The 15,538-nt window shown below is 42.6% G+C and overlaps 1 protein-coding gene across 5 annotated transcripts in view; it reads left to right on the top strand.

Moving 5' to 3' along the window:
• Positions 1–15,538, top strand: part of WASF2 (WASP family member 2) — a 41,316-nt gene that overhangs the window by 9,242 nt on the left and 16,536 nt on the right. For 3 of the 5 annotated variants that reach the window (XM_050932033.1, XM_050932036.1, XM_050932035.1), the window contains one exon: positions 12,663–12,816. In XM_050932033.1, the coding sequence (XP_050787990.1) occupies positions 12,687–12,816 (130 nt within the window). In that variant the 5' untranslated portion in view covers positions 12,663–12,686. Of the gene's footprint in view, positions 1–9,154; positions 9,444–11,475; positions 11,739–12,662; positions 12,817–15,538 lie in introns of those variants that run through there. The other 2 variants (XM_050932034.1, XM_050932037.1) reach the window with 2 other exon arrangements.

The raw sequence follows: 15,538 nt of genomic DNA, 5'->3' as shown, positions 1-15,538 counted from the left end.
AAGACCTCTTCCTTGAGAATACCCTGCCAGCAGCTTAACCAGGAGACTACTCTCTCCTACTTCAGGCCTTGCCTTCCCTACAGAAAAACGTATGCTCTTAACTCAAGGGAAGACAAGGCAGTTCGTAGTTGGTGAGGTTGAGTTAGAGACTAGTCAACTTGACTTGCAAAATCATGTGAAAACTACAAACTGCTTTGCCTTGGATTTTGACTTGAGTGAACTTTTTAATGTAGTGAGGACAAGGCCTCAGTATGGCTGCTGCTGAATCATACAAGGTCTGTAGGCACTGTTGTCCAGTGGAGAAGGGGTTAAATCCTGGTTTCTTCTAGCATTCTCTTCTGACTGCTAAAGAGATTAGGCTCTTTACAAAAAGAGTAAAGAAACCTTTACCCTGGTATCCTGCCCAGCATCCCATCACTGCCTTTCACAATAAACAGTTCTGATGTCCAGGCTTGAGAGTGAGATTACTGAGCATGTAATGGTTGCTGCACTGTCACTAGGCTTGGGAAGATTAGATTTTTATTGGTGAATGTCAATCAATATCAGTTTCACCATACACAGACCCATGAAGAAATTTCCATGGATGATCATCGAAATTTGCAGATAGGCAAAATAAGAAAAATGCTGCTTGATGACTTATTAGAGACTGATTTAAGGATATTTACTTGACATGTGATGTGTTAAAACTTTTACATTCCAGTGGCCACTGTCACTAAATAACTCTGACCCCCAATTTCCTGCAACTGTAAAAATTTAAATGGATACATTCAAAAATGCTTGAAAATAAACATAGGTATCTGTCAAAATTAAAAATTGAATTCTGCCAAACCTATTACTAATTTATTGCTTTCTAAATCTCTTTGGGTTGTCTGAATATGACAGTCTCCTTATAATTGTGATCTAATCTAAATGTGCCCAGTGTATTTGAGAGACAAGGTGGGTGAGGTAATAACTTTTATTGGACCAACTTCTGTTGGTGAGAGAGATGAGCTTTTGATTTTAAGGAGCTCTTGTATGGTGCATTTCATTATTTTAAACTAGCTGTCACTGTTAGGTGAGTGTGGGGTGGCTAACTCCACTTCTCCCCACATTCTGAAGATACTGTTCTAATATATAAATCCTTGAGGTTGATAACTACTTAGCCCTCCTATAGATGAGGAAAGAACAAAACAAAGCTTGACCAGGTATTAAGGATTGAGCATCTGAAAAGTGTGAACACCAGCGTGAGGGAAGAATGGCCTGGCATGGTGCAGTGGGTAGGAGTAGGAATGAGAATAAACAAAGGACAGGTTGGGCTGGGTGCTGGTACAAAACCAAAGCTAGAACTCCCTGCTGGGGGAGATTTTCACTTAGACAATAGTCTCCCAAGGGAGGTGATGGAACCCCTGTTATTTACTGGCCTGGTTCAGGTTGTAAACTCACCCAGTTAGAGCCCTTTACCCCGTGTGTACTGTTAGCTGGAGAAAGATTCAGTGGGACTCCTTGCATGAGTAAACAAATACGTGCATGTTTTCAGGATTGGGGCCCTACTGCAGAATAGCAAAATGCTGGGTTTTTGAATGGCTCCCTTTACAGTTCTTTTCCATCTCTGACTTTAGACTTCTCTAAATAAATAAAATATGTTTTATTGCCTCAAACACCATATCCTGTTCCTTTTGTAATTGCAAGGGATCTACATCTTATTTTGACTCTATTTAGAAATCATTAGCTCTTTTCTCTGAAATTGCTTATGACTGAAATCCCCACAGATATTCATAAAATAACATTTAAGACATCAACTCCCTCATATTTTCTAATGTCAAAGGTTAACTTAAAATATTAATGCTGGAAAGATTAATTTAAGATATTAAATCATTTCAGGCAAGAATACATGTACATATTGTAATTACTTCCTTTTCTTACAATTAAAGTAATTGGATTATATTTAATGAGCTATTTACATTTAATAATTAAGAAAAGACTTATCTTTCTAGTATTCCCCAAGTGTGGCAGAAGGGTGGAAGCACTCTCTGCTGTGATACAGTTATCTAGGCGTGAGTTGAAACTGAAAGAGCAGCTAAGCTGTTCAGAAAATGGTTAGAGCTACTTCTTTGTTTCACTAATAAAATATAGTTTAGGAACTCTGCTAGAAAGAGTAATGTATATTTAAGGATAGGTGGGAAGGTTTATTGGGCCCAGTTGCAAGTGAGGTATAACAGTTTACAGAAAAAGAGGCTCAAAACGTGCTTCGACTTCAGGAATAAGTCATTTCAAAAACTGCGTACACCCGTTACAATGCTCTGCTATATGAGGAAAATATACCAGTGTGAGATTGGAGGCTTCATAAGAGCCCGATGAATGTTTTATTATGGTAGCAAACACACGCCCCCCTCTGGTGGCTAGCGGAGGGTAGCATGAGGGAAGGGAAGAAAACATGCTATTCCTGTTAGCACTGCCTCAATTTTGGAATGAGGTAGCGAGTGGTGCCTGCCTTAGTAGACGTGCACCATTTGCAGAAATTGGCTTGTAGCTTTGGGGAGGCATTCATGTAGCAATGCCATGAGACTTGGATGCATATTTTTGGTAATATATGACACAGCTAGGAATGCAGCAGTTATTCAGAAAGCCAATTGAAAATTTGTTGACTGGAAAACGTATATTTTAAGTCAATTTAGTGATGTTAGAAAGTGCTAGATTAAGAGCCCTGGAGGCATCTTACATTTTATCCATAACTCTGGTTCTTCATGGAAAATGACAGAGCAAGCTTCCTCCACGCTGCCGTCATGCCCAGGTAATGCATCTAAATCCCCATCTGGAGAGGCCTGCTCTTGGGCTCAAAGAGGAATTGTCTCCCTGGCCCATTCAGTCACTGGTCTGTCTCCTGAGATTGCCAAGGATGCTGAATGACTTGGTAATTGTGCTGTGGACTCTCATCTACTGGGAAAGGATTGAGACCTACTCATTTAACAACTTTCAGATGCTAATGATCTAAGATCCAGATCTGGGCCAAATGGGAATCAAAGACCTTAAGATGAAAGATTGTATCTTGTTACCAGTCCCCTTATCCATCCTTTCCCCATGTGTAATTGTAATATCTGAGAATCCAAGATGATACTTCTGGATTATTCGAATAATCTAAACTTTACTTGCATATTTGAAGCTAGCAGCTCTATGCAGCAGTGTCACTAGTAACCTTGGGTCCTTGTCAAAATTAGTGAACCTTAAAAGCAAAAATAAAGAGCTCAAGTGAATGTTTCAGTGCTTCTAATCCACCTATTTCTCCTGCAGCTGCAACAGCAAAGAGCTTCCAGTATTTAAGAAGTGGATCTCTTTTTTGGTGTACCTTTACATACCAAGAACCTGAAACTTTCTACTGTTGAGCTTTATTTTCTGCAGATAGTGTCAGTAGCTCTGTATTCTGAGACTTAAACATCTGTGACAGTTGGTTTAGTTGTACTCTATTGACTTTATTTTGTCACTACTATTCTAAAATTTTATTTAAATATGTGAGCTCTGTGTGTATGCTTAGTCAAGAACCAATAAAGTCTCATACAGATGACCATTTTTGTTTAAAACCTGTTTTTCAGTTAAAACAAATGAAAACATTAGAGTTCTTCTCTAAAAATGGCTGTGTAGAAAGACCAGCTTTCCACTCAACCGATTTTCCTGTTTGTATTGGGTCATATCGGCTTGTTTTTAGTTCACTTCCGCACAATTTGATTCCCATTAGCCATGTAGTGCCAACCCAGCTATGGGAGAGCGAGCTGGATTCTTTTCTGGCTTGCTTATCGTCATCAGAACGGATAACTAAGTCCCAAATGAAGATCCAAATTCTGACTCACATCTGTGCAATCCCCTTGAAAGCAATGAGTGGTGGTGTGGTGATGCATGAGCCAGAAAAAAGAAGAGCTTGGCGTTCAGATTCCATGGTGGGTTTGCAGGGCAGGCAGCTTTTAAAAAAGAAACTCACTTGTAAATTGAGAAAACTAGATAGGGAGTCCTTGAGAGACAATCAGCACAATGCTACTTCTGGACTCACTTTTCTCTTACAACTGCATTTAAGTTTCTAGGAGCAGATCAACATTTTTAGGGTCTCCAAGGTGTATCCTTAACCTATGTTTTCCTAGACCTACTCCTTCAGTGCTGCCTGTCTTTCATAATGCTTCAGGATCCCTCTTATCAACATCCAGATTTGGTGATTGAGGTGGGCCCTAGTGTTTATGGATGATCACTCGTCTTCAGGTCAGTTACCTGATTGGGCAAACTTTCAAATGAGTGTGGATCCAGCTTCAGGGAATTTTTTTGTGTGATGGCAGGCAAAGGAGAGGACTGGACTGTCCTTTCAGTACCTAATGAGCTCTAAGAGATGTTAGGAAATGTTTTTTCCTATGCATATGGGTTTTAACCACACAAATCCTCTGACTTGTGGGGAGAATAGACCCCTGTGAAAGAAAGTAGTCCGGAACTGCCTTCCACTTCTGACTCTTGTTCAGCTGCTGGCAGGCTTGGAAGCTAATGACAGATGAGCATCTGACATGTTTTTGGGACTGAATACTTGTTACAGCTGGCGGAGTGGAATAGTTTGTGGCATCACATGGCAGTTTGCTCTATAATTTCACTCCCCATTGCTCAGATGCAGTACTGATTGCTAGGTTGGTCTCCTCTCTTGGGGTAGCATGCAACAGCAGCATCTCTGATTACTGCATGCCACTTCTCTGTGGCCACATCGTGCACTTGGATATTGCCATGAGTTCTCAGCAGAACCTTCTGCTGACTTTTCTGTTTTTTTCCGTCTCTGTGTGTGTGTGTGTGTGTGTGTGTGGCTGCTTTGTCCTCTTTTGAGATTATACAAAAGCCAGTTTCTCTGGTCATTACAGCTTGATGAGGGAGCAGTTACTGCTGAGAGAAGCTTGAAATTTAAAGCAGAGTTGTCATAGACACTAGAATAAATGGTCAGTGTGCATTGGCAGGCCACTATGTCCCATTTCATACTGATGGGAAATTCATATCTGTTTATCTCTTTCCTCTCATTCGCAAACCTGCTGGTGTGTCTAATACTCCCGGAGGCTGCTCTCTGAGGAGCTTAGCTGGAGGCCAGTTCCTCTTTGCTATGCTCTTTGTGTTTGGGAGGATTATTTGTAGCAATCAATACTGCAGAAACTTTAATTTGATTGCTGGGGAAGGGTTATCAGTGACCTGAACACACTTCAAAATGCAGATACCAAAAAATGTGCTATGTCCACCTCAGGTGCTGTTTCACCAGACATTGTGGCAGATATTACTTCTGGTGCTAAAATTTACTCACAGACTGTTTCTAATATAAGAAGTCACTTCTTGCACTAACTGTAGGGAATTACATTGGTAATTCCCTTTCATGCACTGCTAGTCATTCAAATACCAGTGAGAAAATAGCTCCCAACATCTTGTAAGCAAAGTTGGTGACGTATGTGACCTTTGTTTTTAGACTCTCTCCTTTCTCCTCACCATCATGATGACTGTGGTATCTGAGCACTTTACAAGAAAAGAAAACACATAATTGGTTGCCTGTTGGTGATGCATTTCTTCTCCACCCCAACTCCCCAATAGGGAAGCTTTTGGTCTTGATTTCAGTGATTTCTTCTCATTGACAGAATTCAGGTAGGAAAGCAAATAGTCTTTGTCAAGTATAAAGAAGCAACACAGTGACATCCCAGGATTAACTATCTCCCTTATTATTCATAGCAGTTGTTCCGTCTCATGGGGTTTGCTGTTCCAGCCATGTTTTTCAGAATGGTGAATATAGGTGCAGCTCTGTCCAAAGGGCTTGTAGACTGGCGAGAGCTGTTTCAAATAAACCAGTTCTACTTGAATTCAATCCAGAACTCTGTGAGTCCTGTAGGATCCACTGTAGCAGAGCCCAGTTTGCAGGATTTGAGTACCCATAGTCAACTAATCCAATATAGTTGTAATATCCAACTGACCAGAAGCCTTAGTAGTGGAATGTTCACCGCAAGTTAAACTTTGTTCCATGTGGTGGGTAAGCAGAGACCAGCATTAGGAGTTGCATTTCTCCATGAACAGTCTTCTGTCCTATTAATTAGTTAATTTACCATATCTTTTTGTAGTATCCTTGATGCAAGTTTTGGGTTGAATAATTTTGTGCTAAAGAGAGAAACAGATTGCTTAGGGCAGGGGTAGGCAACCTATGGCACATAAGCTGATTTTCAGCGGCACTCTTACTGCCCACGTCCTGCCCACTGGTCCAGGGGGGCTCTGCATTTTAATTTAATTTTAAATGAAGCTTCTTATACATTTTAAAAATCTTATTTACTTGACATACAACAATAGTTTAGTTATATATTATAGATGTATAGAAAGAGACCTTCTAAAAATGTTAAAATATATTACTGGCACGCGAAACCTTAAATTAGAGTGAATAAATGAAGACTCGACACACCACTTCTGAAAGGTTGCTGACCCCTGGCTTAGGGTTTAGAGTTCTGGATAGGCCTATCTCCATGAGCAACAGGGAGGCACCTCTCCAGCTGTGGAGAAACAGGAGGCTGTTAAGACCAGAGGGTGTGGAGTAAGAAAGCAAGGAGAGGTAACATGAGGGATAATATGGAGCAAGTGCATAGTGAGTTTTGAAAATGGGAGGGTGCTGCTGGGTGGAAGACTGCTAGGAATCTAGGAATGGTGGTATGAGCTTCCTGGAATGAAAGAATCTGTTGCAGCATTCAGCAGATGTTTAGGAAGAACTTGAGTGATGGAATTGAAGAAGAGATGAGCACTCAGAAAAACATAAATAGACATGTCAGCAAGGAGTAAGGAAATGACACATTCTGGGCAATGTTTGGTTGGAAGTGATAGAACTTACAGCTATGGGAGAGGCAGGAGGAGAGAAGGCTGGCCATTGGGCAGTTCAGCCTGTAGTCTCCTCAGAGTTTGGGGTGAGGAGGAGAGACTTCTATTGTTAATTCTGAAATCGTGTTTCCAAGTTATCTCAGTCATGTGTCCTCTTCAAGGACTTGAAAAAAATACAGTTGTCAAGTGGGAAGTTCTTGTGAAAGGGACTAAGTCATCAATTTCTAAAGAATCTCAGTTTTCATTTGAAAAAGTTGTTAATTGTGGTTGTGAAGATAACCCTTAAACTGATAGTGTTGTCTGCATCTGCAGAGAAATAGCTCCAGTGCTTCTGCTTACAACTTTCCCAACCAAGCAGCAGTGTGAAACTGCCAAGTCATGCTGTTGCTTGGGTCAGCGATAGTTAGCAGCTCGAGCACTGGCCTTTGGGTCCTTGTCCTGGGTGGTGCTGTCCTTCTGTGTGGTTGTCTTTTCCTATCCAGTATTCTGTATCAGTCTCTGACTTGAAAGTGTTGCCTCTCTGTGGAAGTGACAGGCCACCCTTTGGGTGCTTAGCCGCACCCCATGTCACAACAGGAAGTGTGTGGGTATTCTTGTGGTGGTGTGCAGTACTATATATACTGAAAACTGCAGCGTTTAAACATAGCCAAGCCAAAACTTTCAATAACAAATCCTTATGACTGCTCTCCAAGGACTGTTTCACATCTCTGCTTCACAACTCATTTCATTTGATTTGAGCGGAAATATCTAAATCCATATATCACACACAGCTTGAAACATGTACCTGACACCTACTAGCCTGATGACTGGTGGTACTAGCCAGGTTGGAAAATAGTTGTTCTGTCATGTTCCTGCAACTTAAAAGAATAAAGTAGTTGTATATTGTCCTTTGTGTCCTGTATTTATGTGTGGCATATTGTGAATCAGCTCTCGTTAATTAATTTTTTTTTAAGAATAAAACTTACTAGGAGGCACCTACTTTCACTAGACCTTTTCTTTCCTGGCTTCACTGACTACTTTTCTTTTTTCTCTTAGATCATGGTGCCTTTGTCCTTGTGTTGTCTATGTATGGCTACACTGCTCTGCACTTTGGTGCGCATTGCTTTTCGTGCGCCCATAGTTCAAAGTGCTGCGCTGAAACTCTCCTGTGTGGAGCTGTGGGGAGTTAAAGAGGACTACGTTAAGCAAACTGGGCACCTTTTAGTTCACGTCCACAGCGTGCACACGAGGATGTTACCGAGCGTCACTTCGGTGCGTGCTGCTGTTCACACTTGCATTGTCTGAACTGCTCTAATGTCTAGTTTCCTTTCTTCTTTTCTCAGCATTGTTTTCTATCTCCTTCCCCTCATCTTTTCTCTCTCTGCTTATACGTCCCCCAAAATCTCTCTTTCAAATTCAGGACACTGTTCTTTGTGTCTAATCAGTTGCATGATTCTCTTCTTCCCATCCACTTATTCATAGGGCTTGGAAATTTTACAAGATATGTAATAAGTGGAGGGATAAACCTCCTACACAGAGACTGATCTTACGAGATGTGGGGGGCCTCGATGTCCAAATGCAGTGTCCTGTGGAGAAGCTATCCCACCCCAACAGCTGCTGGGAAAAGGGAGAGGGCTCAGCCATTACTAAAAGCTACTGTCAGTGGACCCTGCTTAGAAGCCCCAGGTATCATGTCTGCCTTGTCTCTGGCTAGTAATTGTCTGATACAGCTCAAGCCCTGAATCCTCTGTCCCTGCTGAAAGGGAGAAGGAGAATTCTTCTTTAACTGCCCCCCTCCCCAGAACCTTCCAGCTACTGCAAGGGCAGTTGGGTGGCTCTCCGCCACATCCCCTGTGCCCTGACCTGACTGGGGCCTCTGAGGGGGCTCCAGTGACAGCTGCACCCTCTCCCAGCCCCCCAGCATAGGCGGACTGCACTAGTGTAAACAATGACTTTTGCCGGATGTTTGCTGTTTGCCTTAGTGTCAAACAAAGCGGTGTAAGCAACACCGTGTAGACAAGTCCTTATTTCCTGGGGGGCATAGCCAACATAGTTCGAAGCCAGTGGTTCCTAAGAGGAGTGTGGCCTCTCCCCCCGCCATTAGATTGGCAGGAGTGTGCCCTCCTCCCCCCATGTCCCTCCTGTGTCATAACTGGAGTCCTACCAAATTCAAGGTCCATTTTGGTCAATTTCACAGTCATAGGATTTTTAAAATAATAAATTTCATGATTTCAGCTATTGGAGGGGGGGTCATTTTCTTTCCTGTCCTCTTTGGTCTTTTTCTCAGTATCTTTCCTGTGTTTTTAATTTTTTCTTGTTCTCTCTCTCCTCCAATGGCTTCCCCACTCCCCAGAAGATTTTACTCCCTGCTGGTGCTGGTGTGACAGGTTGAATCACAGAAATCCCCTGGGAGCTGCCACCTGATGTGCCAAGACTACTTCTGCCCCCTGCTTTACCTGCCAACTCAGGACTCCAGCACCCTGTCTTGCTGAGCCAGACACTCCCATCTGCTCCAACAAAGACCCAGGGTCTGAATTATTTGCCCCAAAGCTGCAGGTTTACCTGAAAACAGCTCACAGAAGTGTGCTTGTCTTTAACACTCAGATGCCCAATTCCCAATGGGGTCTAAACCCAAATGCAAGGTAAACGCATAAATTGTTGGCCCTCTATAACACTGCTAGAGAGAGATGCACAGTTGTTTGCTCCCCCAGGTATTAATACATACTCTGAGTTAATTAATAAGAAAAATGTGATTTTATTAAATACAGAAAGTCAGATTTAAGTGGTTCCAAGTGGTAACAGACAGAAAAAAGTTAAGTCGCCAAGCAAAATAAAATAAAATGCACAAATCTATGTCTAATCAAACTGAATACAGATAATATCACCCTCAGAGATGCTTCAGTAAGTTTTTTTCCTCAGACTGGACCCCTTCCAGGCCTGGGCACAATTCTTTCCCCTGGTACAGCTCTTGTTCCAGCTTAGGTGGTAGCTAGGGGATTCCTCATGATGGCTCCTCTCCTCTCTCTCCCCTTTGTTCTGTTCCACCCCTCTATATATCTTTTGCATAGGGTGGGAATCCTTTGTCCCTCTCTTGAGTTCCCTCCTCCTCCTTCTGAATGGAAAGACACCAGGTTAAAGATGGATTCCAGTTCAGGTGACATGATCACATGTCATAAATTCACATGACAAGACTTCATTGCCCACTTGCCAGCACGCAGTATACAGGAAGACTTACAGGTAAAACACCCATCTGCAGACAATTGTCCTGGTTAATGGGAGTCATCAAGATTCCAAACCACCATTAATGGCCCACACTTGGGATAATTACAATAGGGCCTCACAGTTATATTTTGTATTTCTAGTTTCAGATACAAGAGTGGTACACTTATACAAATAGGATGATCACACTCAGTAGATTATAAGCTTTGTAATGACACCTTACAAGAGACTTCTGCAGGACGCATATTCCAGTTACATTATATTAACTTATTAGCATATTTTTATAAAACCATATAGACCTCAGCATCACAGGTGGGATGCGCACAGATAGCTCTGTGGGGCCAAGCAACATGTGCTTCTATGAGTCAGTGCCAGAGAAACAGGAGAAACTCGAGCAAGTTAGCTTCTACCTAAGCTTACAGCTCCATATACTTGAGCTGTGGGTGTGGCTGTTATTATGAGGTGCTGTCAGGGGAAGCAGGGAAACGCTGGCTTAGCTAAAGCACGAAAACCTAACATGACAGAAGAATTTAGAAGGGTTTGACTTTAGTCCATAAAATGCAGGGAATTTAGAATTAGTGGTGGAAGTCCTTCCTTAGCTCACTTTGTCCTTAGCTATTTGTTGGGCTTTACACCAGTGGTTCTCAAAGCCAGTCCGCCGCTTGTTCAGGGAAAGCCCCTGGCGGGCCAGGCCAGTTTATTTACCTGCTGTGTCCGCAGGTTTGGCTGATCGCGGCTCCCACTGGCCGCAGTTCACTGCTCCAGGCCAATGGGGGCTGCGGGAAGGGTGGCAAGCATATCCTTCGGCCTGCACCGCTTTCCACAGCCCCCATTGGCCTGGAGTGGCGAACTGCGGCCAGTGGGAGCCGCGGCCAGTGGGAGCCACGATCAGTCGAACCTGCGGATGCGGCAGGTGAACAAACTGGCCCAGCCCGCCAGGGGCTTTCCCTGAAAAAACGACGGACCAGCTTTGAGAACCACTGCTTTACCCTACCCAGCCACAATGAGGTCCGAGAAGGAGAGATTTCAGCCCTGTTAGATTTTCCTGCTTTTCTTGGTTTTTAGATTTGGTTCATCAACATCACTTTAATTAGGTTTTTTGGAAACTTTTGTTTCACAGTGACAAGTGAACTAAATGACTGGTTTATAGTGGAGTTTGGTGGTAATGTAACATAGCATCCTTATACCTGGCATACTCTGCAGTGCTCCAGACCTTGAACTCCTCTGCATAACCAAATTTGGAAATTCAGAATCTGTTTTGTGAGGTAATTGGTGAGATGATACCCACACCTTCTTTTTAACATCCTGATAGAAAAGCATCCAGGAAGGACTCCTGGACCTCAAAGATAAGCTGCCAGCTGCCACGGACTATCAAAGGGTGGCTCAGAGTCAAGTGCGAATAGCTGATTTTTTTTAATTTTTTTTTTTACGGTTCTTGGTTTGTTGCTGTGGGTGACAGGAAGCCATGTTCCCCAAGCTGTTAGCTTCCTGTTTTATTTTTACACCCATCCTGAGCAGATTAGCTTCTCCATCACAAGGGGAGGCGTCTGTTTCTATAGCATTGTTTCTCATCCGACCTACAAGAGACTGTTTTCCTTCTTAAATCAATCAAGAAGTTGGGATGTATTTGCTGTCATGTTAGAAATTTTGGAGATGTATCGAACTGCTTGTGCTGTGCTCCATTATTCAGGAGTTGAAGTTTTGTTTCTCTTTTGCAGGTAAGCGGTATAAGAGAATTAATTGATTACTTCAACAGTTAGGCATGTTAGCAGTGGAGATTTTGCTGTTATAAAGTACAGGGCAGGAAACAGACACACATGCAACCATTTTCTGAAGAATAACTTTCAGAAACTTTTGTGTTCCATAAATTTCAGAAGAACTGGAAGTTGGGGTTGGAAGTTCCATCTCACTGCATGTAGTAAAATCAATTTTGATGTCTTTCAGCATTGGGCTTTACTCCCCCCAAATCCTTATTAAGCTACCAATGTGATAAACTACTAACTCTAAAACAATGGGTCGGTACAAACTAGACCACGTGGGAATTTCCCACAAGGGAAGGACACAGCTTGCAGGATGAGAAACAGTCACCAGAAAGTTTCCTGGTCAGCTGCAAGAACTTCCTGTTGTCTCATGTGAGCCTTCTCTGTCTGTGCTGTTGGTGAGGAGGGCTGGAGTGTACATGTCTGTGTATCTGACATAACAGACGTGCTAATTTCTGTTAACATTCTTGGTTAGAAAATGGACATGTTAAAATGTTCCTTTGGAAAGGTTCACAATAGCTGTCGTTAGATGTTCTGCAATATTTGGTGAAGGAATGAGACTGTTCAGTGCAGGTGCATTAGTGGGAAGGGTGGTGCAGGAACAACAGTAATGTAAACAGTCCCTTGCTCAGCTAAGATGGGTAGTTTTCCTTTGTTCCCTGTACACCTGAGCCAACAGGTTGTCTTTTCTACTGCAACTGTAGAACAGTAGGATCTTTATTTTCAAAGAACCAGTTTTATAAGCGTGCAGAGGGAAAAAGATACCTTATACATAAAGCTGTTTCAGAGCAGGAAAATGACCATCCTGGCTCTGGTGTGCCTGGAATTTGTGGGTGAGTAATCCTTTCCTGTTTCTTTTTTGGGTTGTTTTTCATCTTTCAGAACACTGCCTGAAGCTGGTCCACCATGCCATTAGTAACGAGGAACATTGAGCCAAGGCACCTGTGCCGTCAGACGTTGCCTAGCGTTAGAAGTGAGCTGGAATGCATGACCAACATCACCCTGGCAAATGTCATTCGACAGCTGGGCAGCCTGAGTGAGTACCACTGTGAGCCTGCATGCTGCCCTCAGGAATCGTTAGTGCTCTTTATTTAGCTCCCTTTCTGTTCTTGTACTCCTATTTCTCCCCCATCTGCCTTCCCGGGGTAATGCTAAAATATTTTCCCAAAGAAATCTCTAATGCTCATTTCCTGTCCTCCTCCTTTCACCACCTCCTCAACAAAAAGAAAATTGGAGAGGTGGGGAATGGAAGAGCTGCAGCAAAATTGTAGATGGAAGGATGCAGCATAATTCAGGACTGTAAAATGAGAGGCTTTCAGAGTGGCCAGTACCTTGTCAGAGAAAGCACCTGTAATTTCATGCACTATTAATTGTAGCTCAACTGTGTTTAAATCTACAATTGATAATTTTTAAGGAAAGGTAATCAGAATGCGCACACAGATTCTGGCCTGTTTGCCCCTGCTACATTTATTACATTGCAAGCCTGAAAGTCCCCAATTCAGGCTAAAATTGCCTCTGAGATATTGGAGTTTGCAGGCTGCATGCTGGTATAGCAGCACAAATGGTTACCACTGGTGGTTTGGCTCTCCAGTGAGTTGGTAGACAGCATTATGAGAAGCAAAGTGAAAACATGGGCCCAAGCTTTGTAACAAGAATAAATGGTAAGAATTGCCCTTTCTTCTCCATTAAAATGTTCTGGATTCAGATTAACCCCACTTTGCTCATTGGCCTTGAAATGAGACCTGCAAATGCTTTGATAAATGGATTCATACTTATAGGTCCTAGAGTGAAATTAAACAATGTATCTCTGTTTCCGTCACAAGATAGACTCTTTCTCTTGTGCAGTGTGAACATGGGTGAGAGGATTCCAGGCACAATTTTTCCTGTTTCTCCAGTAGTGAAAGCACATTGCTGTCACTAACACCCCTGTGCTGCCTCCAGGTTCTCATCTGATACCAACAAGCCTTGCATTAAGTCTGTTGCTAAAAATATCAATGTGCAGTAATGGATAAGACCAGTCTACCCATCCATTGTCAATTGCCCCTCTCTGTTCCAGAGTTAGATGTGATTACTGAGATGGTCACATAGCATAAGAGTTCTCTTAAAATCCCTCCTGTGTGCATGAAATGAGGACGGTAAAGCTCTTTAAATCCCGAATACAGCGAGTAAGCTGATCCAGATCCAAAAGGCATGCTGTGGGTTAGTGTGACAGAGCACCAGCGATATCCCTCAGGCTTAGACCTTCTTTGTGCATTTCACTATATTCAAAGCACCTCTGCTTATCCCTCAGAACAGAGAGTGAAGTGCTGGAAGCCAAATCCCAGCCTGGTTCCTTTATCAGGAGGGTTCCAAGGGAGCCTCGCTCTGGGGTGTGAGGAGGACCAATCACAGATACAACCAGGAGTGCTGTTGGGGAAGCTCATGTGAGACAGATTGTTCGTATTGACACTCATGCGCATCACTGTGCATTTGAGGGTAATGGGGATGGAGGGAAATAAAATTGAGCATCTTCTCCTGTTTGCATCCCCAGAGTTGAAGACAGAATTGTAAGTGCTATGGTCTTTGGGCTAATTACTGCAGAATGTTGAGATCCAAATTAAATGACCAAACTCCTCTCCTAGTTTTCTGTACGTTATTTTGAAAATTGGAATAATGTGTTTTCTTCATGTGCTGAATACTGTAGTAATCCGAAGAGAGTTCAGTAAGTGACAGCAGACCTGTCAAGTGAATAATCAGCCATGCCTGGTATACCACAACCTCTTTACAAAGACACAAACATAAAACTTGTGCAGCATTCATATTCCAGTGAGTTTGCCCTTTGTTACTATGACAGCCGGTAGCACTTTGGAGAGGCAGTCTGTGCATTTCTGTTAATTCTGTGGAATCAGAGAAGCTAGAAATGGGAAAGACCTATTAAGTCATTCAGACTGTCTTCCTGCCAGTGCATGATAAAGATAATTTTGATTGTAATTTTTGCTCTTGAAGTAAAATCAATCAAGCAGCTAAATCCCTGAAAACTAATCTCTGCCCTCATCCAAAAATGTGCGTGAAATACAAAAGCACATGCTGGATCCTATACAGTAACCATGTGTTGACACAGTTATGCAATTAGAGGAATAAATGTACACCCAAACACACAGACCAGTGCACATAACCATGTTTGTATATTTAAAGTGTACTGCTCAACAACTGTTCAGTTTTTTCCAACATCTATAGTCTTCCTTGTGAAATGCGGAAATCGGTTCCAGATCCCGTTAAAATGGAAACACAAACACGTTGTATGAGTTTATTGCTGTAATATCTGTCAAATTACATTATAACTGAACCTTCTCCCTCCTTTCATTGTGGCATCCTTTGTAAAATGTGTGAGTTGCTCTTATGGGGAGGTAGAACAGAGAGGATGCTTCGTGAAAGCTGGTTACAATAAGATCTGTCTGACTCCTGTGTCTGAGGGAATGAATATCTTCTTATGAGTTAACACAGGGAAGCTGACAAGACGTGTCAGCAGGGCAAAGGTAGTGTCCCTGTATTAAAACCCCATATACCAAGGGAGGCAGATGGGAGGAGAATCACATTGTGCACAACCTGCATAGAAAACATAGCTGCGGGGCTAGGTTGTAGGACTCAGACACAGAGAGTTAGCACCCTGGTATAAAATGACTGCAGGGATAAGGGCTTGAGCTTGGTATTGCTTCAAAGTGCAGAGTCTTTACTCATGTTCGTAGATGTCATGGAGACAGCTGCCCTTGAATGATAGC

Source organism: Gopherus flavomarginatus, chromosome 22, assembly GCF_025201925.1.
Source record: "Gopherus flavomarginatus isolate rGopFla2 chromosome 22, rGopFla2.mat.asm, whole genome shotgun sequence".
NCBI lineage: Eukaryota > Metazoa > Chordata > Testudines > Testudinidae > Gopherus > Gopherus flavomarginatus.
This window is presented reverse-complemented; position numbering and strand designations above follow the sequence as displayed.